The sequence below is a fragment of the Rhamphochromis longiceps genome, linkage group LG16 (assembly GCF_057381845.1).
Source record: "Rhamphochromis longiceps isolate RC_006_pf linkage group LG16, R_longiceps_female_GT1.1, whole genome shotgun sequence".
NCBI classification, from domain to species: domain Eukaryota; kingdom Metazoa; phylum Chordata; class Actinopteri; order Cichliformes; family Cichlidae; genus Rhamphochromis; species Rhamphochromis longiceps.
In genome coordinates, this window is record NC_140572.1 from 6571669 (window position 1) to 6599549 (window position 27881).

The following is a 27881-nucleotide window of genomic DNA, read 5'->3' on the forward strand; positions in this document are numbered from 1 at the left end:
TATCTAACAGACTCCAGTTTGTGCATGTAAATGGAGAGTCCTCTTCACACACTGAGGTTAATTATGGAGTTCCACAGGGTTCAGTGCTAGGACCAATTCTGTTTACATTATACATGCTTCCCTTAGGCAGTATCATTAGAAGACATAGCATACATTTTCACTGCTATGCAGATGACACCCAGCTCTATCTGTCCATGAAGCCAGATAACACACACCAATTAGTTAAACTGCAGGAATGTCTTAAAGACATAAAGACCTGGAAGGCCGCTAACTTTCTGCTTCTTAATTCAGATAAAACTGAGGTTATTGTACTCGGCCCTGAAAAGCTTAGAAATATGGTATCTAACCAGATTCTTACTCTGGATGGCATTACCTTGGCCTCCAGTAACGCTGTGAGGAACCTTGGAGTCATTTTTGACCAGGACATGTCCTTCAATGCACATATTAAACAAATATGTAAGACTGCGTTCTTCCATTTGCGCAACATCTCTAAAATTAGAAATATCCTGTCTCAGAGTGACGCTGAAAAACTAGTTCATGCATGTATTACTTCCAGGCTGGACGACTGTAATTCATTATTATCAGGATGTCCAAAAAACTCACTGAAAAGCCTTCAGCTAATCCAAAATGCTGCAGCAAGAGTCCTGACAGGGACTAGAAAGAGAGAGCAGATTTCTCCTGTTTTGGCTTCCCTTCATTGGCTTCCTGTTAAATCCAGAATTGAATTCAAAATCCTGCTCCTCACATACAAGGTCTTAAATAATCAGGCCCCATCTTATCTTAACCCTTGTATGGTGTTCGGGTCTGTGAGACCCGTTTTCAGTTTCTTTCAAAAGAAAAATTAAACAATTAATTATTTTTTCAACCTGAAATTCATTGGCTTTGGCTTATTTTCTGTGAAGAACATAAATCTGAACTAATTTTCAATGACCTCATACTGTACCTCCCCCCACGCATTTACATTACATACAAGGTGTTCGGGTCCACTGGACCCAGGTCTAATAAAAGTGTTGAAAGTGTAGGTCCTGTGTTCCCACACTCTGTCCTCCTCCTTTCTGGTGCTGCTGATAGTGTTTTCTTCCCCTCCTGCTCCCACACAAAGTTGCAACATTGTTGAAAATTCAACTATCAACACCGTCTGCTCTTACATCTCACACATTTTACCCTCTTTCTTGAGGGATCCAAATTTTATTTTCTCATACCCTGTCCCACCTGCAAATTAGGGGCATAATACTACAAATAAGACTTTGCCAGTGTGGTTCTTTATCACAACTGATCAAGATGGCAAAATATTATCTGCTGCGAGGGCCATCCAATTGATTTTGGAAGAGAGAGGAGCTTCAGATGATGATGTTGACAAAGAGGTTTCAGAATATTTCACATTTCTGAAAATTCAGAGTCTGACAGTGACTTTAAAGAAGAGGATGAGGTTGAGCACCATTTAGTAACAAAACGAAGACGAGTACCCCATCTGCAGCCAGCTCCAGGACCAGAACAAGCCCACCAGACAGCAAGTGAAGAAATAAGGATGTCAATAACTGGTGAAATCGAATGGTCTTCTTGCCCAAGAAATGAGCCACCCTGCAGAGCTGTTACTGTGATAAGCCAGGGCCAACACGGCTGACAGGTACTCATGTGCAGGACATCAAGTCTTCATTTGAGCTTTTCATCCCAGATTCCATCCAGAAAATTATTCTGGATTGCAGTAATCTAGAAGGAAGGTGTGTTTTTGGAGAGAGGTGGAAGGAGATGGACCAAATTTATCTAACAACCCCAAAGGCCTACTTTGGGGTTTTTATCCTTGCAGGAGTTTTCAGGTCCAAAGGGGAATCCACAGAATCCCTGTGGGATGCAGAAACCTTTCCGTGCATCAGTGTCTCTGGAAAACTTCAACAAAATTTCCAGGATTATCCGTTTTGATAACCGAGACGACAGACCAGCTCGACGGCAGAGAGACAAGCTAGCTGCCATCAGGACAGTGTGGGATAAGTGTGTGCACCGCCTCCCCCTGTTTTACAACCCTGGGCCTAATGTCACCATTGATGAGCAGCTGATCCCATTTAGTTGTGAAACATGTTGCTTCACGTGTAAATGTGTTGTGTCTTTACACTCACTCCACTTGATTATAACGTATTTATGTTTTTTTATAACATTTTATAAAAATAAATAAATAAATAAAAAAAAACGAGAAGCACATTGATTCATAAATGTGAGCTAATAAAGGTAAAGGGAAAAAATTAACCATGTTTGCTGTTCATATGGCTTGTAATTGGGATGAAGTGAACATCTGTTGAGTAATTTAACATAAAATTGTTTGATAGTGTTAATTTGGAAAGCCAAAAGTCTAGCGGGTCCACCAGACCCATGAACACTGGCTGAGTAACAAAAATATGAACACCACACAAGGGTTAATGACCTTGTAGTACCATATCACCCTATTAGAGCACTTCGCTCTCGCTCTGCAGGCCTACTTGTTGTTCCTAGAGTATTTAAAAGTAGAATGGGAGGCAGAGCCTTCAGTTTTCAGACCCCTCTTCTGTGGAACCAGCTTCCAGTTTGGATTCGGGAGACAGACACTATCTCTACTTTTAAGATTAGGCTTCAAACTTTCCTTTTTGCTAAAGCATATAGTTAGGGCTGGACCAGGTGACCCTGAATCCTCCCTTAGTTATGCTGCAATAGACGTAGGCTGCCGGGGGATTCCCATGATGCATTGAGTTTTTCCTTTCCAGTCACCTTTCTCACTCACTATGTATTAACAGACCTCTCTGCATTGAATCATATCTGTTATTAACCTCTGTCTCTCTTCCACAGCATGTCTTTTATCCTGTCTTCCTTCTCTCTCCCCAACCGGTCGCAGCAGATGGCCGCCCCTCCCTGAGCCTGGTTCTGCCGGAGGTTTCTTCCTGTTAAAAGGGAGTTTTTCCTTCCCACTGTCGCCAAAGTGCTTGCTCATAGGGGGTCATATGATTGTTGGGTTTTTCTCTGTATCTATGAAGCGCCTTGAGGCGACTTATGTTGTGATTTGGCGCTATATAAATAAAATTGAATTGAATTGAATTGAATTAATGCCAGCACAGTGTTGGCCAGTGGTGGTTTTGGACTGATGTTCAAACAGCCGGAGATGACATCTACTGTTTCCTTAAGTCTCATCTCTCAAGGTTTGGCATGTTGCATGGGATGTTATACCAGTGGTTCTCAAACCTCTTCTGGTATGCTCCATTTCAGAAGAATATTAATAGAAAATATTAATAGAAAATCCAAATAAACATTTGTTTAAAGTAAGTATATAATACATATATGGCATCATAAAGCTCTTATTCATTTATTTCCTCCCTCTCCGAAAAATAATTCTGGTCAACTTTATGTTTTATGGTTTTTCTCCTGGTTATCTGTGCCCCACCCATGATTTCAGGCTAATTTGTCTGTTATGTTGTTTGCAGTTTTTGACCAGTGTTATAAATGGTGGATCCAGGCAAAGTAATGTAAAAATAATAATTTTTAAAAAAGAAGAAAAAAACTTTTGGAATGAGTAAAGCATATCCTACTTGAAAGTAATCGAAATTGGCTTTGTATGTAACACACTTTCAGTAATTTCGAACAATGGCACTGCAAAGATTTTAACAGTTATTTCTGTATCTGTGAGTTTTAAAATCATGTGTGTTTTCTAAAAGTCCAAGCACATTTTTTAAGTATTAATTTCTATGTAGATCTATGTACATTTCCAATGTAGAGGCCCTAAATGGGCATTCTTAAAGTCAGCAAAGAGGCACAGAAAAGAAGACCAGACACCAGCGAGAGAGGATAAGAAAGACAGACGCAACAACATTGTCATCCCCTATGTAGCCGGTGTATCAGAAAAACTCAGGAGTTTTCTCCAAGCATGACATCCCAGTGCATTTCAGACCCAGCAACACGCTCATACACAAACTGGTTCACCCGAAAGACAAAACGCCAAAACACAGACTTAACAATGTGGTGTATGCTGTACAGTGCAGCGAGGAATGCCCAGACCTCTACATTGGAGAGACCAAACAGCCACTTCACAAGCGCATGGCACAACACAGAAAAGCCACCTCCACAGGACAAGACTCAGCAGTCCATCTGCATCTTAAGGATAAAGGTCACACTTTCGAGGATGCCAGTGTTCACATTTTGGACAGAGAGGACAGATGGTTTGAAAGAGGAGTGAAAGAAGCATCTATGTCCACTGTGAGCGACCATCTTTGAACAGAGGCGGGGGTTTACGACACCAACTCTCTGCCATCTATAATCCAGTTTTGAGATCCCTTCCCAGACGCCTTAACGCCCACTCACATCCTGGGCCATCTGACCTCAGGAATTCGCATGATAAGGTGGGGCCAGGTTTCACAATGAACACACCCGAAACTCTGGCTGATTGGGACCCACGCCCAGTTTCCCACCTTGGCTCAGGCGATTAGAGGATCATCAGGGGGTCCTTTTGTCCCTCTGTGGGGGGAAACTCCCACTAGGTTTATATCTGGGACTCTCCACCATTTGACCTTAGAACTGAAGAAGCTTCTTGGATGAGAGGTGAAACGTCTTCAAGTAACTTAAAGAAGTCCAGACGCTTTTCTTTGCAAGCTCCTTTGACTATATATGTGTAAACGACGCATGTCCCCACAATATGAGTTATTCAAGTACACACACACACACACACACACACACACACACACACACACACACACACACACACACACACCTTTGTGGGGATATGATCGTGGATGAAACAACAACTGTAATTCCTTTGACATCATGCATTCTCTAGACTTATAGGTTTACCTTTACTATGATTGAATGTCTAAGCCTAACCCTAAAACCCATCCCTCAAACAGCAACCAACTAACACGTGTACTTGGGACACACGTCCACCACCACCGCTGATATTACTCAGGGTGAATAAAAAAGAAATAAATGATGCACTCGAAGTCATCCAACCAGAGATATGCGCTTTGACCCGCACATCCATCCCACAGTCAGGTCTGCGGCTGAGTGCAACAACGACTCTATTGTACCAGTAGATCCCGCTTGCGGACCTCCCCCCCCCCCCCCCAAAAAAAAAAAAATCGAGTGAAAGGCGTTGTAAATATACGCATATATAAACACTCATCTGCTACCTCCTTTTTAATATTTCACAAAAGACCGAAGTACGGAGGCTCGCTGCTTTTCCTGAGGTGACAAGTCCAGTGTTCTGTGGTGGAATATTAACTTTGAGTGTGCTTTAAGAGTGTAAGTGTTTTTGCATCTGTGCCTTCAGAGAGCGGAACGGAGTGGGACGGACTTGGATGACAGTGCTGCCGTAAAGATCCCAAACTCTCTCATCTAAAACGACAACATGGGAAAGGTAAACGTGCTGTTTTGTGATGTTTTGCGGATCATGCGCTGAGTTGCTCGGTTAGTTTTGTTGTGCATCTCTGATTTTTACCACGCAAAGATGCGTAGTAAAAGAAAAGAAAACAAAAAAAGAAAAACAAGAAAAGTTGTACGCGGGTTGGAACGCGTGCAAATTCCACGTCTGTGGAAATAAAACACGCAAAGATGTGTTGTTGACGTGTATGCGAAGCATGCAGAAGTGGGCTAAGGAGACAGAGGGAAGTCTGCTTTGAGACCAAGCTCTCACTGAAGCTCTATGCTAAATTATTATTGGTAAGATGATGCAACAGGCACCCCCTCCCCTCTAAAAGTAAACCCACACTAACTGCTGCTTGGAGAAAGCTGGTGCCACATGTGGCCTGAGCGATTATGTTTTTGGAGGTAGCAAATCCAATAAAGGATCATTTTTAATATGCTTACTGTACAGATTTGTTTAATCTCCAGGGGTATCATGCAGAAAATGGACAATATCTACCACGCTTTGATTTTCCTCAGTTGTAGAAAACTGTTGATACAGCGAGGTAAAATTATATATCAGAGGCAAATTGAATGGACATGTTTTCATGCTTTGATTAATTGAAATTAAATGACACCAAAACTGACATGGGGATGGGAGTAAATGTGTTCGCTGAACATTTGGTAAACAAACCCTTAAATTAAGTCTTAGCAATTAAAAAAAAAGAAACATTACCAAGTAGGGAGGCACAAGTCTAACTACTCCTAGTAAGTGTTTATCTGCTTGTATACACTGGAGTGACTGTGACTCACTGACTGCCTAAAGCTCACTGAATGAGGCCATGGACCTATGATGATGATGATGTTGATGATGATTAAAACACTGACCTCATATTAATTACATCCAGCTCCAGATCAGTGAGCACATCATTACCAGTAAAATTCTACAGAAGCCTCCATTTTTAGCAGCCGGTTGTGCAAAGTGTTTTACTGCTTGTAGACAGTTTGTATAGAGCTGTAAGTACATGAATCATATACCTTTACATACCAGGGCTACAGCTGATGTGAATGATACGACCTGACAGATGGCATAAATTGTCAAAATGCACTAAAGCAACAGCATAAAGTTGCAGATCATTGTTAATCAAAACATCCCACGCGGTGTTTAGTTGAATACTAAACATCCACTCCACAAAAATCCACTCAGAACTCAAGCGATGGATATTTTTCTTCATTTTAACTGAGCCTGGTCTCATTAAAGCTTTAAACCTATAAAACTTCTATTTCTGCGTAATGATTAACTTCAGTATCTTGTGAGATTGACTAACAGGAAGAATCTATCAGCTACATTCCTCTCTTTTCATGTCAGAGTATTCTCTGTCAGAGAATAAAACTATTCACTGAACCTGCCAGTTATTGTTTATATTTGACGAAGGTGGGGGAAAAAGATTAGATAGTGGATTCTGGATGTGCTTTACTTCAGTGTGATTGTTTGGAGAAAATGTGTACTCTTTAAAAAGTGCTGAACTTTGTTCTGTTAATACATTTTGCTTCTTTTAGAAATTTTTTGGGACCAATTACCCAGTCAGCATCTGCTTCATAGTGGTGAATGAATTCTGCGAACGCTTCTCCTACTATGGCATGAAAGGTATGCAAATAAATGCCTGGGCAATGTTACAGTGCAAATCTATATAAAGCCTAAATAAAAGCAAGGTTTTCTAGATTCACAGAGTACTTTTAGCTTGCTACATTACAGATTATGAGTATTATTGGGGCAATATAATAGAGAGGCAACAAATAAGATCTCTCTTGTTCCCTCACACGACCTCACTTATCTCCACAAGTGACAGATTTACTCCAGCCGGATCACACACAAACACACATGTAAATACACCACGCAATTTCCTGCAGTTTTAAGCTGATGCACTGTGTCCACAGTTTCAGCTACTGAAATTTCTCCTCAATCCGAGTGAACTTAAGACTCGGGGGTTTTATTTAATTATACTGTCTCGAAAATGTGAGAGAATATTAAAAAAATAGACCCCAAATATCGTATTTATTTCAGTCATTAGTAAAAATACCAACGGTATTAATTTTACTAATGAATAAAAGAAGAGAGATCGCATCAGAGAGGTAAGTGGTTTGAAAATAATGGATTACTGATATTCTGTAACCATCAGAATAACCAAGTTGTTTTGGATTTATTCTGGTGGCCTCTACAGTAATTTAAGAGCTACAAGCTAGCACAACTGCAGTCTGACTGGAAATGCCATCTGCTGACGGAGATCAAGAGATGTAGTTGAGTGCTCGGGAAAAGCTAGGACGTCTGTTTTGAATGAAGATGTTGCTTAGTTAACAGTGTGAGTTTTGCAGCACACAAGGTTCATCTTGAACTTTCCCAAGCGACTCTCGTGTCTGTTATGGCTTATTTATTAGGAAAATGTCCCACAGCTTTTTGGTTTTAGGTTAAAATGCCTTAGCTTACCTGAATGACAAACTCAAACCCAGAATGTTTACTTGTGGATCGTCTAAGCTTAAATGTAAGCACAGTGGGTGTCACCGATTACATTATTTAATGTGATGGTTTAACCAGCTTAAAAAAAAATCTTATAACGGAATATAATCGTGTGGTATTGTTGAATTCATGAACTGCGGAGGATTCGCTGAAAGGATTCTGAGTGCAATAATACTTTTAGAATATGACAGTTCATGTTGAAGGCTTACGATGTATTGTGGTGTTTAGGTGTGGGCTTGGGCTTCTCCATCCTGTGAGCTGATTCACAGCTTATGCTTGCTCGTGTGTGTGTGTGTGATCACAGCATTGCTGACACTCTATTTCCTCACCTACCTGAAATGGGACAAGGACCTCTCCACTGCTGTCTACCATGCTTTCAGCGGCCTCTGCTACTTCACACCCATACTGGGAGCTTTCATTGCTGACTCCTGGCTCGGAAAATACAAGTGAGTCTCTCAGCTGTAAATGCACTAAAGTGTGGATTCAAGCAAATAACAAAAATACATTGTGCAAACTGTGTTCATGTTATGTGGATACTTTCTAAGCTTCTGCCACTGGAAAAAACAAACATTTGTTGCCATCGATAAGTCAAAGATTTGGGTTTTTATCTCAAAACGTCTCACTTCATAGCTCGAAATCTTGACTTATAGCTAGCAAAAAATGTATTTTTCAGTGGTGGAAACAGGCACATTTTATGCGTGTGCAGTATTTCATCATCTCCTTTTGAGCTGCTAGCTTTGCCTGACGTTGCCTGCTACTGGAGATGAATCATTCTGAGCACACATAGAGATTTTGAAGAAGGCCTGAATGCCCTGTACATAATCACAGCTTGCTCCCCACAGGACCATCATCTACCTGTCCATTGTATATGTGATCGGCCATGTGGTCAAGTCGGTTGGAGCCATTCCCACCGTGGGAAGCACCGAATTGCACATGTGAGTTGTCATGAGCTAATTCTATCACTCTGCACAATCACAGCCCAGCACTGTTAGAAGAGGATGAGGTAAGGAGGTGTAATAATTAATAATCCTTATTGCACTGAAGGAATTTGAGCATTGATTTCAAAAGTTTTGAATCAGGATAAAATTATTTTTTTGGTCCATGAACGTCATGTCATTGATAAACTGATGCCCATCACAGTTCCCAATGCCATACAGTTTCCCATAATTTTCACTCAGCGATTCTTTGAGTGCCATTCATCCAATCTCTTCTTTCTTTTTAGCACTGTACTGTCATTAATATACACTGTGTTGTAGTTTGAATCAGCAGTTTGTTTGTGTTTTGTGTCCGTGTGTCCTACAGTGCTCTGTCCATGTCAGGTCTGATACTCATAGCTTTGGGCACCGGAGGGATCAAACCCTGCGTGGCGGCGTTCGGAGGTGACCAGTTTGACGAGGAACATGTAAGCCTTCTTTAGTTTGTGGAAGTATTTGTATTATTTTTATTGGTACACCAAGGAAACAAGGTTATCAGAAACCAATCCCAGCTATCTGATAACTTTTATATAATGCCTTTTTTTGAGGCGCGGCTTAGTGATAACTACCTGCCCATCATCAAACATTAGGTACTGAGCCACACATACTTCTCAGAAGTTATCTGTGGCATGTAGGAATTGGCAGTTGCTCGCTAACTGCTTTGTTACTGTGTAAAAATAATACTTTAAACTGCAGTGCTAGATTTACTCGGTGTTATTGGTGTCCAAACAGTGTTTAGGACATATCCGAAAACTCCTCTGAGGGCTTATATACTCTTTAACACAACAATGGTCATGTGGAGTTGTTGTAGCAATGTTAAACTCAGTAAGTGATTATGTTTTTGATCCCTTCTAGACCACAGAGAGGCAGAAGTTCTTCTCTATTTTCTACATGTCAATCAATGCTGGCAGCTTCCTGTCGACTATTATTACACCCATATTGAGAGGTGAGCACATAGTCGTAGTTTTACATGTTACATTATATCCAGTGAGGTCCACTGTGTTAATAACACACACCACTCCTGCAGGTGACGTGAAGTGTTTTGGTGGAGACTGTTATGCTTTGGCCTTTGGGGTTCCTGCAGCCCTGATGGTTGTGGCTTTAGGTGAGTTTCCACCTCAACATTTACAGAGTTTTCTCCAAGTGCTTTTCAAATAGAGCAAGGGATTTTTCAACATAGCATTTCTAACTTGACAGTTTTCTTTGGGAAGCATACATTATTTCTGTTGGTGCACAATAACAGAATTATTTCAGGGAAAAAAAATACAAAACACGGTCAGCTCCCTGAAAAACGGACCTTTTTATTTGAGCCATAGCACAAACCTCTGCTGTGGCAAGAAAATCTTGTAAAATCAAGTCCCTACATTGTCCACAGTTTTTTTTTAGCCCTTTCTGCTGTTTTTGAAATGCTTTAATCAACTTTTTCAACTCAGTATTTAGGCATGAAAATAGTGCCACTAATAGGGACTGAACTCACATGTTGTCCTTCTTCGATTAGAATCTTCAGTTCCATGTTTTTAGCAACATGTTGCTAAATGCAGTAAGTGTGCTTATGATATCCGATGCTGCAAACGTTGACCTATTTTCAAACCTGCCAGTCGCATTTCGAGATCTGAGCTTTATTCCAGGCTGTGATCAGCATGCTGAGCTTGCGTTTTCACGAGCCGGCCTTACACTTGATCAAGACCCATCCACATTTGTCCTGACAGTCAGTTGTCTCTGCCTCTCGGTCCCCGTCACCCCTGATCCTTATGGGATTCATGCTTAACTGAACCCTCGCTTTGAAAACAAACTGTGATTTAATTCTTGAGAGGTCACAGACAGATCGCAGTGAGGGTGAAGCAGAGGAGGAGCTTTAGTGCTAAAAGCCTGAAGCACGTTTACAACATGGTAGGTTTTATTACCCCAAAGCCTTCATTAGCAGCTGTGAGAGGACAAACCATCCTTAAATAGGTACTCAGTATTATTTTGGTTGTTCTGACATCAAGGCAATCACTCGCTGTGATCTTCACTCAAACAAGTCCAGTCTGACTCTTCATTTATCGCACACAGTTGTCTTCATTGCTGGCAGCAGTCTGTACAAGAGAACTCCTCCCCAGGGAAACGTCCTTTGGGAAGTCTGCAATTGCATCGGGGTGAGTAATCCCATACTTCTCCCTCGATTTATCTGAGAGCTGAAGTGCAAGCACATTGATTTACTGCTTTTTACTGCCAAGAATCATTAAGAAAGATATGAATTTCACACTTCGGGGTTTCTGTCTCTGTTGTGCACACTCCATTTTCATTCCAATTATTTACCTTTGGCCTACAGTTTGCACTTAAAAATCGTTGGAACAAATCAAAACATGACCCACCGAAAAAGCACTGGTTGGACTGGGCTGAGGAGAAGTACTCGGTAACGTCAGCGAACTCCTTCTATTAATTCAGTGATGCTTAGAAGTTTTTTAAAAGTCATCTAACCAGTGTGTGTTTGTTTGCGCGCGCGTGTGTTTTATTTTACAGATGCGTCTGATTCAGGAGATAAAGATGGTTTTGCGAGTTCTGGTGCTCTACATCCCCCTCCCAATGTTCTGGGCTCTCTTTGATCAGCAGGTAAGACAAAATAATAAATAATAATAAACTTAACTTGTAAAACAGAGTTACTTTTACATAATGCAATAACAAGTCATAATCCAAAATCAAAAAGACAACTACACACAAATAAAATAACCGAAAACAGAAGACATTAAACCTTAACAGTGTGAATATTATGACAGGTAAGATAAATAAATACATTTATAAGAATGAATGAATTTATTTACCGATTTAAAAGTAGTTGCTGGAGAAATCCACAGCTCTAACACAAACTGTCCTTCTGTAATGAGCATGCAGGAACAGATAAAATGTGTCTGAGGTGCGAGTAAATCTGTGATGTAGGTGTTGTGAACCACTTTTGCGGCCCCGAATGCAAGACTCAGGACACAGGAAATAAAGTCAAAAATCATCTTTTAATGCTGCAAGTTCAATGAAATAAACAGAATCCAAAATATTACAGAATAGGACAATAAAATCTAAATGCCAGATATGTGAACAATGCAATTAAGGACAAGAGGAGTCTGAGACAACATATAAACAAGACAGTAAGGGGAGAGGGAACAGGTGGGGAAATAGCCAAAACTTTCAAAGTGAAGTAAAACTAAATACATGTTTCTGTGCCTGTGAAGGCAACTGTTGGTACCTACAATAATATAGATGAAACCCCAACAACCAGACGAACAAAGCACTTGGCAACAGTGGGAAGGAAAAACTCCCTTTTAACAGGAAGAGACCTCCGGCTGAATCAGTTTCAGAGAGGCGCAGGCGTGTGGAGCTGAGGGGAGTGAGACACAAGGCTAGACACAGAGTATTGAAATAAAAAAAGGAAGTCACTAAACAAGTAACCACTATCAAGACAGGCTTATCAAGACACAAAAGGATACGTCGAAGGCTAGATTACGCAAGAGATCAGAATATAAAACAGTACTACATACCAACACACCTTCAATGACATTACTAAAAGCTTAAAAACTACAGTCCAAAAATGCAAAACCTTGGGTTTAAAACCCAGAACCATGACAGTAGGTAGCAGCAAGACCATGGAAGACTTTAAAACAGGGGTGGAGAACTCCACGTCTCAAGTGCCGGTGTCCTGCAGGTTTTAGATCTCACCCTGGGTCAACACACCGGAATCACATGATTAGTTCATTACCAGGCCTCTGGAGAACATCAAGACATGTTGATGTCATTTAGGCATTTAAATCAGCTGTGATGAATCAGGTAGCCAGTGAATCGTAGTGAGGCTGGCAGTGATGCAGTGTTTTGTTTTTGATTTTGTTAGTCTGAACTCATGTGTTTTGAATGAGATTGAGAGGGAAGAGTGACTTTTGGTTGGGAAAAAGACATATGAACCTTCACAATGAGCTGCTCTCCATTATGTATCCAAACCCCATACTTTATACACCATGCACTAAAGTTAAATGCCCAATGAAAATAAGCTCTAGGAATGTGATTAGCACATCAGTTCAATTCGGTTTTATTTATATATCGACGAATCACAACAACAGTCGCCTGCATTGTAAGGTAAAGACCCTACAATAATAAAAAGAAACCTCCCACCAATAAGACGACTCCCTGTGAAGGAGCACTTGGTGACAGTGGGAAGGAAAAACTCCCTGTTAACAGGAAGAACCCTCTGGCTCAGGGAGACTATCTACCGTGACCGGTTGGGGATGAGGGGAAGAAGACAGGACAAAAAAACACACTGTGGAAGAGAGCCAATCATTAATAATAACTTATGATTAAATATTCTTAAGTATTATTTAAATTGTGTTCCACTGTTGTACTCAGGCCTTTATTTCCAGTTTAAGCAACATTTACAGTCACAGCTTTTACTTACTTTTTAATCAAAAAGAAAAACTTGCCTCAGTTCCCTTCCTACTTGGACAGACTGCATTCTGTGTCAGCACAAGATCAAGGTCTTGTGGCGAAACTTTCTTGCAAAATCCCATAAGCGTCTGTTATGTTCTCCTCTGACCAACAGTCAACACAACCATCTGATTATAGAAAAACCTCAAAGCCACATTCAACATTCCTGTTTCTCCTTCCTCCTGTATCCGTTTCTTCCTGTAATTCGACTGATTTAAAACTGATTTCTTAGAGGACATGTCAGAAATACACTATCCCTTTATTATTATTATTATTGTCCCTTCCAGGGAAAATGAGGAAATCCCATCTGCTGTGCCTTAAACAAATTTGACAGTAACAGATGTCTTTTCTTTATTGCAGGGTTCCCGCTGGACACTTCAAGCCACGAGGATGAACCTGGCTTTTGTAAGACCTTACTTACGTGAAGTAATGGTGTCAAGATGTTAAAAAGCTGATGCTGTATTTTCACATTGTTATCAGTGGGCTGGTTTAGATTAGCATCTGATATCACAAACAGTCTTTAGAAGAGAGCTTTTCTTTGTTAGGGTGTTGCTGCAATTTATCATTTTATTCTAGTAAATAACATTGTTTATGGCTCGTTATCAAGTCAAAAAATCATCAACTCATCAAGTTTAGATTTATAAAGATAAAGTTTAAGTGTCTCTCCTGTCTTTGTCTTCTTTTATTATAGGGAAACTCCTTCGCTATTAAGCCTGACCAAATGCAGGTATGTGCAGCTTATTTGGCTCTTGCTGGGATGCAAATTGTGCGCAGTCTCTGCTAATCTAAAAAAGCAATAATGAACGGCAGAAAGTCCAGAGAAAAGCAGAAAATGATTGTGATGGATGCAGATTTCTTAGCATATACTTGTAACAGTACTGATATATGTGTATGTATATGACCCAAAGTAGTTTTCCAGTGGTTTAGCAAGCGAACACACTGTGTTTCAATGCTAATTTTTACCTTTGGAAATGGGTTAAGTTAAATTTACTGTATATTGCAAGGATTCAGTATTTTATTTATCACTGGGTAAATTGTAAACTGCTGACAACTGAAAAACATGCTTTTCTGGCTGATCAGCATATTTGAATTTCAGTAAGAATGATAGATATTTTAATGTATTGTGGCTTTTTAAAAACATTTCATGGTGCTCTATGCAGTCCCCTGAAAAACTAAGTACACCCTTACAGTTTCTATAGATATTAAGAGGGTAAACAGCAGCCAGGTGCTGCTAATCAAATGCACTTAATTCATCATGAACAAGTGTGAACACTTCTATGGAAGCAGAGGTGTTGGCAGTTTGCTGCTCTGGAGCTCTGTTAACACAATACCACAGCCTTCCCAGGAGTGGAAAATTCAAGAGCTACATTTCCGACTCTGTTTGCATGGAGTCTGTTAGCATGCTAGTTAGCATGCTAGATGCTAAAGTTCATCACAGTGCTGGCTTGTTTGTAAGGGTGGCCAGGAAAATGGCAACATGACTTAGGTTTGCAAAGTTGCATCTGGAGAAAACTCAAGAACAATGGAGCAATGTCCTTTGGATAGTGGAAGTAATGCATAGCTCCATGTTTGGTGAAGATTTAAAAAAGGGACAAACACTTCATTCGAACTATGTTGATGGTGGGGTGATGATTTTGGCTTGTTTTCCAGCCACAGGACTTGGACACCTTGCAGTCACTGAGTCAGCCATGAACTCCTGTGTATACCAAAGTATTCCAGAGTGAAATATGAGGCCATCACCCTAACAGCTAAAGCTTTGCCCAAAATGGCCCATGTAACAGCACAATGACCCCAAGCACAGCAGAATGACTGAAAAAGAAAAGAATCAATGTGTTGAAATGGTCCCGTCAACCCGATTGAAATGACTGTGGTGGAACCTTAAATGAGAGTTGTGCAAAAAATAATGCCCACACAAACCTCAATAAATGGAAACAACACTGTAAAGAAGAGTCCTCCAAAATTCACCCACAATGTTGTGTTAATGATGAGAGGCTGATAAAGTACAGAAAACCATTACTAAAGGTGGTTCTGCATACTACTGAATCATGGGGTGGACTTAGCTTTTCTCAGGACTTCATAGAGAGCTGTAAAAACTTTATTTTCACATGAATGTATGTGATTAGTGTCTCCTCCTCTTTTTTGTTTGTGGCAGTTTATCATGTCATAGTTACAGTCACAGTTTTTTCCTGCTAAGAAAAGCAGTAAAAGATGGTGACATGTTAATCTGCACTTGACCATTGGTCATGGCCTTCATTGCAGCCTTTATGGTCACTGGATAAATGCCAGACTCAATTTTTTTCTATTTATTTATTTAAAAGGGACAACACCGTTTGACATATTTCCAATACAGAGCACGAAATTGATGTGCTGCATTTAGAGTTTATAGCTCGTCCCTTATCCACTGAACTGGATTTCTATCCATTCGTTTCAGAATTTGGTTGTATAAAGGTGTCAGATGCTTAAATATAGTCGGTGGTGCTTAGGCAATATGAAAAATTAGAAAATATCATCGAATGGATAAATAAACGAGCTGCTGAAATGAGCGTGTGGTGTTGAAGTTCATAGTCAAAATTTATGGTTGAAAGTGATTGTAGTTTTCATTGCTAAAACATTAGTAGTTTAAACTACAAACTAGTTGCAGCCACACTGTCATTACAGTCAAAAATAAACCAAAGCCATCAGGAAAAATTAAAATGTTTCTTTTTATCTCCAGTGTCAGCAGGCACTGTGGATGTCATGAGTGAGGCTTACCATGTGAGCCTTGCATTGCAGCTTCACTTATGCCAGTAAAGAGCATTACACAACTTGACTATAAAGTGTTAATGGTTACCGTGTTTTTAAGCTTTACGATTTAAAGACTAAGCATAAAAAAGAGCTTCATGATGTTCTGATATAAACAACCCGAGACTCTCTCCCTCGTAGTCTCTGTTAGGTTTCAAAGCCAGTGTGCTTGAATACAGCACCATAATTGATGGAGTGTCCTGCACAGCTGTTATATATTTCTAATGCAGAACCTACCAGCTAATCTAAGGCACAGATTTTAAACATCCAGTGAAAAGAAGCATCTCTCAAGTCCCCTCACTAATGAAGACCAATGTTTGACTAGGCTGTGATGAGGCTATTTTCATGAAAACACTTTTATGGTTCTTCTTCACTGCCATCTCTTTACAAGCAACACCGAATCAGGATCTCTCTCTTTATTGACGCAACATTTATGATTTTATGGACTCTACAGAGCTTTTATAGAGTCGTTAAAAGACTAATTTTCCTCCCCCTTGTTGTCTAGATGTTGAATGCTCTGCTGATTCTTGTCTTTGTGCCTATCTTTGACCTCATCATATATCCGCTCGTTAGACTCTGCGGACTCAAGATCACGTGAGTAGTGGATTTATTTGGCTTTGTTTTGTACTGCCACCTTTATTTCATTCAGGATCATCTTGTAATCTCGTAAAATGGAAAAAATGAAGCATGTGATTCCACATATATTTCCCAGGATTATGCCTTATAAAAGAAAGTTAACGATTGAGGGAAGTGTCTGTAAACACAAAGCTGGTATTCATTTACAAATGAATGTTTAATGAATGTTAAACATTTACTTTTAAACCCGACTCCAAAGTACTTCTCACAGTATAAATATGAATTTCCATACTTGTTTCTCAGGTAGGGAAATTCACAGGGTCCAGAGAGTGTTAGTCAAAGCCATCTTTATTCATTCGACACGCATCACACCACAACTTCTCGACCCTCTCCAAACCCTGATTCCTCGTGTTTTAACATGGGGAATTGAGGATGCCACGCAGGTGCATCCGCCCTCCCTGCACGGCACCGCACACCACGCCCCACCACATTACGTTTTTGGTGGCATTAGCATGCATGTGTGTAATCATTCTACTTGTGTGCACGATAGCTCATAAAGTTTTGAATGATTTCTGATAAATCTTTGTAAGCGTATAGAGTGAGGTCATATTAACAATTCATTAAAATTTGACTTATATCGACCAACGTCTTCAAGGTCAACTATTAGTTAAAAACTGACATAAAACCTTATAACCTGTAAGTATAAAGAGACGGTGGTTCTAGTGAAATGTGTAATGTCGACATATAGAAAGTACTGCAAAAGGATTTAAAATATCAAGTAACATTTGACCTCTGGCCTCTCCTTCAAGATTTTTAGGTTGATTTGAAAAAAACATAATAACGCTGTATAGAGCAATTTAAAACTGTGTTTCTTACTGCCATCCAGCCTATCCAAGCTGCCATAGGCCATCGTTTGTACTAACAACATATAGGCATATATATAACTGTTCCCACAAAGTTGGCAGGATTAAACTGTCCAAAATGTCTCAGTATGCTGAGGCATTAAGAGTTCCCTTTACTGGAACTAAGGGGTGAAGCCAAGCTGCTGAAAAACAACCCCACACCATAGTCCTCCCTCCTTGGAGTCAGACAAGTACTGTTCTGTAAGAGCCAAACTCAGAGTCGTCCATCGGATTGCCAGACGGAGAAGTGTGATTCGTGATTCGAGATCACGTCTCCACTGCTCCAAAGTCCAGTGGCGGCATGCTTTACACCAATGCATCCAATCCGATATTTTTTTGTCGTGCAAAGCTGAGAAAGAAATTCAAGCTCACACATCAGTAAAAGCATTTTGCATGATCCATATACAGACACAAGAAAATAGAAATGCTTGGCAAAAACAGGATAATGTGAACATTTTAGGCTTCCCAAAGTTTCCCAAATCATATTCTTAGTGGACCAATTTTCTTTTTAGGAGATCCTGACTTTCTGGAGTTTGCACCCAAGTGACGTAACGCTTCTGAGAGTATCCCAACAATCAGATGATCCCCAATGAGCAAGGAGTTGGTGACAATAGGAAACAAGAACTCCCTTTTAACATTAGGACCAGACTTAGGGATGCACAGCCATAACAAGGAAATAATGCGACAGAAAGTTTGTCAGGGAGGACACTGGTGTGGAAATAACCCTTCTGATAAAATGATAAAGCCACGCTTTCAGAATATTTTAAAAAGCAGTGAAAAACAGGTAAAGGTATTAACTGTTGGGCACCAACTCTCTCTGTTTTCAGACCTCTGAGGAAAATGGCCATGGGAATGGTGTTTGCAGCCCTGGCCTTCGGAGCAGCCACTCTGGTGGAGGTGAACGTTGTGGTACGTATGAGCAGCAATCATAGTGATTGCATCTTGCTACAGAAAAGCACTCACACTCGGCAAAACCCTTACTGCTCATGTTTCCAGGAAAACCTGAATGTGTACAGTTCAGATGTATAATCATAATGGTAGCTTGCAGTTTTAAAGTTTGGATGCCAAAACTTAACAGTATCTTTTTGCTGATATTAAGTACATTTGCTGTTTCTAGCATGCCCACCTGAATCTTATACTTTAACTGTTTTGTTGTTGATTTTATCTCATAGTGATTGTCTGACTGGTCAAAAAGTGTTTTTGCTGATATTTTTCCATCACTGTGCTCTGATTTGCTTTTCTCTCTAATAGAAAACTGTGGTGAATCCTGCACCTGCAGGGAAGTGTCTCTTGCAGGTTGTCAACCTTGCTAAAGATGATGTCAGTCTGAAGGCTCCTGGCACCGATCTGTTTCTACAGTCAGTCAAGTACCTTGAGGTAAGAAGAGTGCAGGTGGCTAAACTTTTCATAATTTTCACTGTGGCTCAAGGCGAATAGAATTAAAAACCACATTTCCCTGTCGTTCACATGTACATGTACGAAACAATAAATAAACAGAATTCAACTAGTAATACATGTAAGAAGAGAGAGATAAGACAAAACTAAAACTCAGTGTGCCGTTAACAGTGAAAATGCTATTTTAACTTTGATTGAGCTGTTCTACAGAAACAAGAGATTTCATAACTTCCATCCATCCATCCATCTTCATCCGCTTTATCCGGGGCCGGGTCGCGGGGGCAGCAGCCTAAGCAAAGAGGCCCAGACCTCCCTCTCCCCAGCCACCTCCTCCAGCTTATCCGGGGGAATACCAAGGCGTTCCCAGGCCAGCCGAGAGATATAATCTCTCCAGCGTGTCCTGGGTCTGCCCCGGGGCCTCCTCCCGGTGGGACATGCCTGGAACACCTCACCCAGGAGGCGCCCAGGGGGCATCCTTGTCAGATGCCCGAACCACCTCAGCTGGCTCCTTTCGATGTGGAGCAGCAGCTGCTCTACTCTGAGCCCCTCCCGGATGGCCGAACTTCTCACCCTATCTCTAAGGGAGAGGCCAGCCACCCTTCGGAGGAAGCTCATTTCTGCCGCTTGTATCCGCGATCTCGTTCTTTCGGTCACTACCCACAGCTCGTGGCCATAGGTGAGGGTAGGGACGTAGATCGACCGGTAAATTGAGAGCTTCGCTTTTACACTCAGCTCCCTCTTCACCACGACGGACCGGTGCAGCGTCCGCATTACTGCAGCTGCAGCCCCAATCCGTCTGTCGATCTCCGGCTCCCTTCTCCCATCACTCGCGAACAAGACCCCGAGATACCCCCAGATTTCATAACTTCATTCTGGCAAATGAGTAAGTTTATAATTCAATTTTCTAAAAACATTAACTCTCTGGCTTCTCTCAGGACCCTCCTGGTTATGAGACTGTTCCACTGTCCAACGGGGAGCTGAATCTTGAAGTCACTGTAGTCAATGGAGGAAACTTTTCGGCTACCCAGAAGGTTGAAGAGAAAAAGGCCTACAGTGTCATCATTTACCCCGACGCTACTGGAATCACCTACACATTAGTGAGTGTTCCTACGAGCTGTTACCACATCTTCACTTTTTTTCCCAACACTGTTGACTATTGAGAATTAAATAAGCAATGAGTACAGTTTGGTTTTAAAAGTATTTTTAAAAATCGACATGAGGTCAGCGCTCTGATCCAGAAAGCAGGTTCAACAAACTCTGAGTGTGATCATAAACTCTGTGTTGGGAAACCGAGTTTCCTGTTCCAGTTAAATCAACTCAACTGTGAGTCAAGCATGTGCGTGTGTAGCGAGAGAAAGGCGTCATCAACAGAACTCCATGGCAACGGGTATATACAGAGCAGAGCCTACAATTTAACATAGTTGGCCGAGAAATATGAATGAGCGCCACTGTGGACGAGAGAGGAGAAAAGATCCTGTCATCATTTCCCAACTTGAATTTTCTTAACATTTAAATTTTAAATTGAATTATTCGTGTCAACGGCTGGAAGGGCGGTTTGTTTGAGGAGCGGACAGAAAAGCAGACGACCGAGAGACAGGATGACAGGATTTAACAAAAAGCAAGCGTTTGTTCAGGCTGATAACTAAACACAAAAGCAAAAGGCAGAGGCAAAAACTAAACGTTACGTTGAACTGGAAAAACTAAAACTACGCATGAAAACCATAACATGAACATAAGGATGAGGATGAAGAAAAACCAACACTTGAGAAACATGAAATCCATAGACATGACGGAAAGAAAGCAAACGACCTGACAATGAACAAAGGCAGACAGAGGACTTAAATACACAGCAGGGTAATGAGGGAAGCGGAAACACAACTGACACAAATGAACATGACACCACAGGGGAAGCAAAACTAGACACACTGAACATGGAACACAAGACCTTCAAAATAAAACAGGAAACATGACTTAAACACCTGGACCAGACAACATGGAAACAAACGTAAGTAAACATACAGTCAATGCTATAAATGAATTAATACTAAATAATAGAAAACTAAAACATACCAACACAAAGAATTCACAGAAAATCCATAATCTCAAAAATGCTGGGTCATAGACCGAGCCCCCTGACGATTTAGCTATAACGTAAGTGGGACAAGCTGTCATCTGCAGCAGGCAGTTTAATTAAAAATGAATCATGGACCTTTGATAATAGGACAACCTATTTTGATCATTTGCAGTGGAAAAGATGTCGAGGTTCAAATTCAAATTTTTAGACGTTTTAAAAAGTTCATTATCGTTTAATGACTGTATTTCAGCGTGTGCGCACATTTAACATGTTGTCAGAACATGTTCAAGTTCTCTGAAACTCTGTAAACTACTCTTAGTCCCACTGCACAATCTGAAAGCCATTTACGGCTCATCTTTACAATCTTGACATCATCTCCAACACGATGCCAATGTTGCCATACATTTTTCCATCAGTGTGACAGATTACAACACAACAGCAAATGATTCTTCAGTGACGAGTGTTTTTTGTGACTAAACCATCATAGTTTTATTTAAACAGTTATTACCACAGGAATGGACGTGAAATATTTAACTGGACATTTCAGGGAACTGGCGAACACATAGACATTTATGCATTTCCATACGTGCTATAATATCAGCTGTCGGTCAGCTGGTTCAGGTGCAACAGAAGAGGAAGAGTCAGAGAGAAATGATCCATTTAAATGAAATCTCTTTATGGAAGAGAAACCCCAGAGTTGCCATCATCTTGTGGTTGTGGAGTTAGACGTGTCTGCTCGATCACATTAAATAAACACACTAAGCAGACAAGTCCGCTTAGCAGTTTGGTGCACCTGGTTCACACTGAGGTCAGTTAGTAAAGAAAGGCAAAAATACAAATGCAGAAATTCAGATTAAGCTGTTTTATTGTGGGACTCGGTAACAGGAGATTAATACATCGGCACCATAGGTACATCATAACCACAGATCATTCTAAAAACCTACGCAGAACAGAATAAATCTTTATTGTCACTTTTACAAGAACAATGATAGACAGTTAGGCTAGGTAGATTTTTATATTAAAATTCATATTTTATTTATTAAAATTCCATTAGAATAAGTTAAAGAGGTAGTGCAAATTGAGTAAGATGGTTGCATTATAATAAATATGGTTTATAAACACAGTGGAAATGTTAACAGCACAGTTAACCTTCAATTAAGGTGGAGGTAGGGCATCTTTGACAGCCTGTGGGTAGAAACTTTTATTGAGTCTGGGGGGGGGGGTGAATCTGCATGCCAATAATAATCACATTAACGTCAGAATTAGGAATTATATTATTAATAGCCTAAGTGTAAGGAATCACAGATGTCCGCAAATTCCTGGAGATTGCAAAAACTTGAAATTCTCAAGCGAAAATTTACAAAGAAGTGGAATATGTTCGAATAAAAACAAAAGCAAAAAGAGCGACCCAGGATTTGTTTCCATCATGGCTGCCACAACCACAAGCCAATGAACACATAATGCACCAGCACTCAGTGGGTTAGGTCGTTGGCTCTACAAAGATTCACCACAGAAGTCTAAATCAGCTGTAAGAAGCTGAAGGATTACACAGACTCTCTATGAACGCTAATCTCCATTAATATTTATACAAGTTTCTAAAGAATTTCCTTGAGTCTAAATTGAAAATATGGCATAAATTACAAATAGCAGGTGTTGATGGTGTTTTAATCTTTCAGGTAGAAGATCACATAACAAAAAACGAAGAAGGGAATCCATTATTGAGGTAAAACCTTTTTTACCTCGAGGCTGTTGCTAAGCTTTTGTGCTTAAGCTGTAAAGCATCTGAATCTGCTTGTTCCCCTGCTGCTTTAAAATATAGGTCAACCTGGAATAATGAGGTTTGCTCACGAGTTCTCCTGGTTCATATTTAACAGGTTCCTCAACACACAGCCGGAGGCCTTAAACGTAACGGTGGGAGATAATAATTTCTACATGTCCTCCGGGTACAATGTGACTCATAACAAGACCGTGCAGCGGGGCGAGTAAGTTGGATTTTTGGGAAGTGGTGGTCAAAACTGGAAGGAAAAGCCCTAATGCCAAATATCTGCTAAGCTTTTCCCAACCTCACAAAAAAGCAAAACAAGAGACATCACTTTTTTCATAATTCCATGTCCAAAGAGATCATAATGTTGAAGCTGTGATTTTTTTTGTTTTGTTTAAAGCAACAAACAGTGTTAATATCAACGTATATCTTGTTAGTTAAATCATGCTGTTTGATTTTTTTCCTCTAAATCACGTACCTCTTCTGCCCTCTGGACAGATACACTGATGTCACCTGCATTTCAAACTCAGGAAAGACCTCTAAACTTAACCTGGGCCTGCTGGACTTTGGCGCGTGTTACACTGTCATTCTCACAGAGGTCAGGATGCTTTCTAACAACTTCATTTAGTCATCACAGATCATAGCAGTTTTACAGCCCTTCTGTGTCCCTTCTCAGGAGGCGGGTAAAATTGTGCCTCACAAGATCGAGGATGTGAAAGCCAACAATGTGCACATTGCCTATCAGATCCCACAGTACATCCTCATCACTGCTGGAGAGGTCATGTTCTCCATCACTGGCCTGGAGTTCTCCTACTCACAGGTGAAGTGATACACGCTACCTATCAGGATTACCTGTACTCGTTCCACTGAAAATCTTTGTTTGGAATATTAAACACTGAAAGCTTTTTGGCTTCAAAGAAAAAGGTTTTCAAGGACAGTAGCTTCCAACCAGGAAAATTCTCCAAACTGGAATACATCTGGTTGGAAAAAAGGGAAAATTGTCTTACAACACTTTTGTCCATATTAGCAAACACAGGAAGCTTTATACTTATACTTAGCTTTAAACTGTAGCACTTAGATGTATTAGCCCAGTACTGGTCCGTGAGTCGTTTGGTACCGGGCCATGAGAGTTGAGGTTCGGGTGTGAAATGTATGGTTTTCAGGGTTTTTATCGGTTTTTAGCGTTATTTTGTTATCGTTTTTGTCGTTTGCTTGGTTTTTCTGTTTTATTTTTTATTTTTAAAAAATAATTTTTTATGTTTCTGTAAGGGTTAATCCACCAGTATACACAGACTTCAAATTTACTGCTGACTTCTCTGTGTGCCAGCTCAGTTTTAGGGTATAAAAATGTGAATTCAGTTGAAAAAGGTTTTTTAAACCAATGTTTTTGACCGATTATGGAAATATTTGTGGTTTCATGACAGGTGGGCTGATAAAATTTGTTAAGCAATTTGAATAGAAATTCTTACTGAAGCAGAGTATGATGATGTAAAGCATTTAGCTACCTTTTTATTCCAATGTAATGGCCATAAAGCTGACATCCACTAGCTCGCTGTGTCAGAGGAATGCTGCGTTTCAGAGCAACCTGTGACATTAAAGACTGATAAACAAGACACAGGTTTTTAGAAGAGCTGTTTATTAAAGATCCCATGAAATTGGAATTTTCTGTAGAAATACTTAGAAAACGGTGCGTTTACTATTAAAATTTTAATCCACTGAACGTTGCCCAAGGAAGTGATTTCCCCTCCAGATCTGTTTCTGTCATATTATTAAGATGTCAAATTCCTACTTCACGAATCAATGAAATATGTCCCAGGGCTGCCAGCTGTCTTTATTTCTTTAACCCTGCATCTGTCTTACCCCCAGGCTCCAGCCAACATGAAGTCAGTGCTGCAGGCTGGCTGGCTGCTCACGGTGGCATTTGGCAATGTGATAGTGCTGATTGTGGCAGAAGGGGCAGGACTGGAACAGGTATGACTCTTGAAGGGCATTGTGGGAAACATTTAAACTCTTACACAAAAAAGAAAGAAAGGCTTTTAATCACCGGCCACTTCATTTGGTTCAACTACTCAGCAATCGAGCATCTAATCAGCTAATTGTAGCAACTCAGCTGCAACTGGCAACATGCACCTAATAAAGTGGCCGGAGAGTGTATAAACCCTAACTACTGAAAATTACATCTTAACGTGTTAATAACTGGTAAGGATCGTTATTGTAATTCAGTGAGTCACATAGAACAAAATTTGTTGTGTCTGTTGAATGAAAGAAAGCTGCATCGCACACCGGCCTAATAGATGATGTCATAAGATAAGATAAGATAAGATAGAACTTTATTAATCCCTCGGGTGGGTTCCTCTGGGAAATTCGTAAAGCAATATACTTAAGCGATAAAAACACTGAAACGCTTTAAAGTAACAGAAATATAATAAAAGCCATAAAAACAGACTCTAATGGACAAAAAGAAAGATTAGAAGTGCTTTGTACAAAAGTTTCATTATTGCAATGTATCATAAAGTAGAAATAAACCAAAGCTACCTGTGCACTGTAACAAGGTTTAATGGAGAGATAAGGATGAACTTGGGGTATCTTATAATCCACTGGAGCGTGTTTCTCACCTCTTTTATCCCACAATGTGTGTACCAAAAATCGCCAGCTTAAATAAAACGTACTTCAGCAACTAAACGGTTCTGTGTCTTGGTGAGCAACAAATGAACTGAATCGGTCGCGAGCGCGTGCAGCAAACACTAAACTGTCTCTGTTATCTCAGTGGATAGAGTTCTTGCTGTTTGCCTGCCTGCTGTTGGGCGTCTGCATCATCTTCTCCGTCATGGCCCACTTCTACACCTACGTTGACCCCGAAGAAATGGAGAAGCTTTACCTGGAAAACTCAGTGAGGGAGGAAGACGACAGTGACTTCAAGAAGAAAAACAACGAGATAGAACTGAACAAAACGGGGAAGAGCACCAAAATGTAATACCGCGACATTAGTCACACCTCATTATACGTTTGGCTGCTTTGTGCTTTATAAAGGTATTATTTTAGTGAAAATGAAACTCTAAGATGTGATTGTTGGAGATTTCTTGTGGTTTTAAAGTGTAGGACTCGTGACATCATTTAACATATGTTGTGAAAAACTCCCATTTTAAACTTTATAACCTTACAAGGAAAGGACTTCCTGAATCAAACTTAAAATATGAAATAATATTCGAGGAAGACAAAATAGTCATTTCTGCAAAATGATCAATAGTGTTATTAAAGCATGTTTATACTACACTGTATATATTTGTTGCATATTAACCCCATGTCAGAATGCTGTTCATGATAATCACAAGCTGTGCAAATATTGGACAGAAAGCATTCAGTTCGCTTTGTGTGCCTTTATCACAATGTTTGATTTCCAGAAAACAAAGCTCATCATTACTAAACGTCTGATGTGATATGATCTCTAATTACAAGGGTTTTTCTGCCTGTTTGTACCTGAACAACTAAACAAAACGGAGTTTCTCAAACAGGTTTCAAGGGTCTGCATGTAGTGCAGCCAGTGTCTGAAACAATCTTTCAGTAGTCGTGGATACAAGTACACAAATTTACAAGTTTGTCCCTCTAGAGCTGTGTTTTGTTTTGTTTTTGAACGGCACGGTGGTTAGCACTGTTGCCGCACAGCAAGAAGGTCCTGAGTTCAATTCCAACATCAGGCCGGGGTCTTTCTGTGTGGAGTTTGCATGTTCTCCCCGTGTTTGCGTGGGTTCCCTCCGGGTACTCCGGCTTCCTCCCACCGTCCAAAGACATGCAACTTGTGGGGATAGGTTAATTGGATAATCCAAATTGTCACTAGGTTTGAATGTGCGAATGAATGTGAGTGTGAATGGCTGTCTGTCCCTGTGTGTTGGCCCTGCGACAGACTGGCGACCTGTCCAGGGTGTACCCTGCCTCTCGCCCCATGACAGCTGGGATAGGCTCCAGCGCCCCCCGCAACCCTGAAAAGGATAAGTGGAAGCGAATGGATGGATGGATGGACAAAAAAAGTCACATTAGCCACTTGAATTTTAAAAAAGTTCCAGTCTGGTTGTTTGGATCTTAGAAAGCAGCTGTTTCATTACAGAACCTCGACCACTGGATAGATTTCAGTCCTGATTTATCAGCTTTTGACTGTAACTCAAAACTGCTTCAGAAGTCTATACAACGGAAAATAGAAGGATTGTATTGACACGTGTCACATGTAGCGCTAATGGTTTTCCCCTTTTACTCACACATAGTTAGGTTTAGACTTTTAACATTGATTAAATGACTTTCACATATTCGATGCTTGAATCCTCTTTTGTTCTTGGATTGGCTCCTTTGCAACCACAGACACAGTTTTAACATACACATGTAAGCCTAGACGGATTCATCAGGGGTACCTGGGGTTCAGCATCTCGCCCACAGGCACGTCAACAGCTGCAGGAGCTGGGGAGCGAACAAGTAACCTTCTAAATAGGAGACAATCTAAGCAGCTGTGAAAGGAAAGCTTTCTGAGGGCCTGGGTCAGAAAGCAGTGAGGAGCGTAAGGGATCCATACAGGAGCTGAACAAGTAATCTATTGAAAAAGTCCACTTTTATTCATTCAAAAAGTCTTATTTATGTCACCTGAAAAAAAAGAAGCAGCCTTTTTTGCATTCATTTGTACCAATTGTAGTCCTTGTATCCACCTGTGAATGATTTCCCTGTAAAGGTTTCTGCTTTGCTGACGTTGAAGTTTAAAATTGTGGAGAAACATCCAGCTTTGTTTTTGCAGACATAATGATTTCTTTTACTGTTTATAGGCAGAAAAAGCACAGATATGAAAAAAAGTAAAAATTATGAAAGAATTTCTTGCTACTGTTCATGCTGCTCATTGGGACACGTCATCATCACAGAGCCATCTTTGCAAATCAACAAGTGTGCTGTTAAAAAACAAAAAGAAGTATGATGCAAAGTGCTGTGTGTGTGATTTTTTCAAACCTGCAGAAACTGATGTTTTTTGCCTGTGGTTTGTTTTTTGACAATATGTGATGTTTTTTTATTCAGGGAAAAGTATAACTTTGATTTTTCCTCCAAAGTTCTGTAAATAAACTTGTTTTGTGATGTTTGA

At 40.3% G+C, this 27881-nt stretch overlaps 1 protein-coding gene across 1 annotated transcript; it reads left to right on the plus strand.

Moving 5' to 3' along the window:
• Positions 1-5074: 5074 nt before the first annotated feature.
• Positions 5075-27851, plus strand: slc15a2 (solute carrier family 15 member 2). The gene is made up of 23 exons (XM_085385368.1): positions 5075-5195; positions 5279-5365; positions 6910-6997; positions 8169-8310; positions 8707-8799; positions 9167-9266; positions 9694-9784; positions 9866-9943; positions 10891-10973; positions 11150-11233; positions 11341-11430; positions 13642-13686; positions 13973-14008; positions 16568-16656; positions 18368-18449; positions 18792-18917; positions 19871-20032; positions 22686-22732; positions 22884-22991; positions 23270-23369; positions 23448-23591; positions 24638-24742; positions 25539-27851. Exons 2-23 carry the CDS (start codon positions 5357-5359, stop codon positions 25743-25745), a joined length of 2109 nt encoding a protein of 702 aa, XP_085241494.1. The 5' UTR covers positions 5075-5195; positions 5279-5356; the 3' UTR covers positions 25746-27851.
• Positions 27852-27881: the final 30 nt, after the last annotated feature.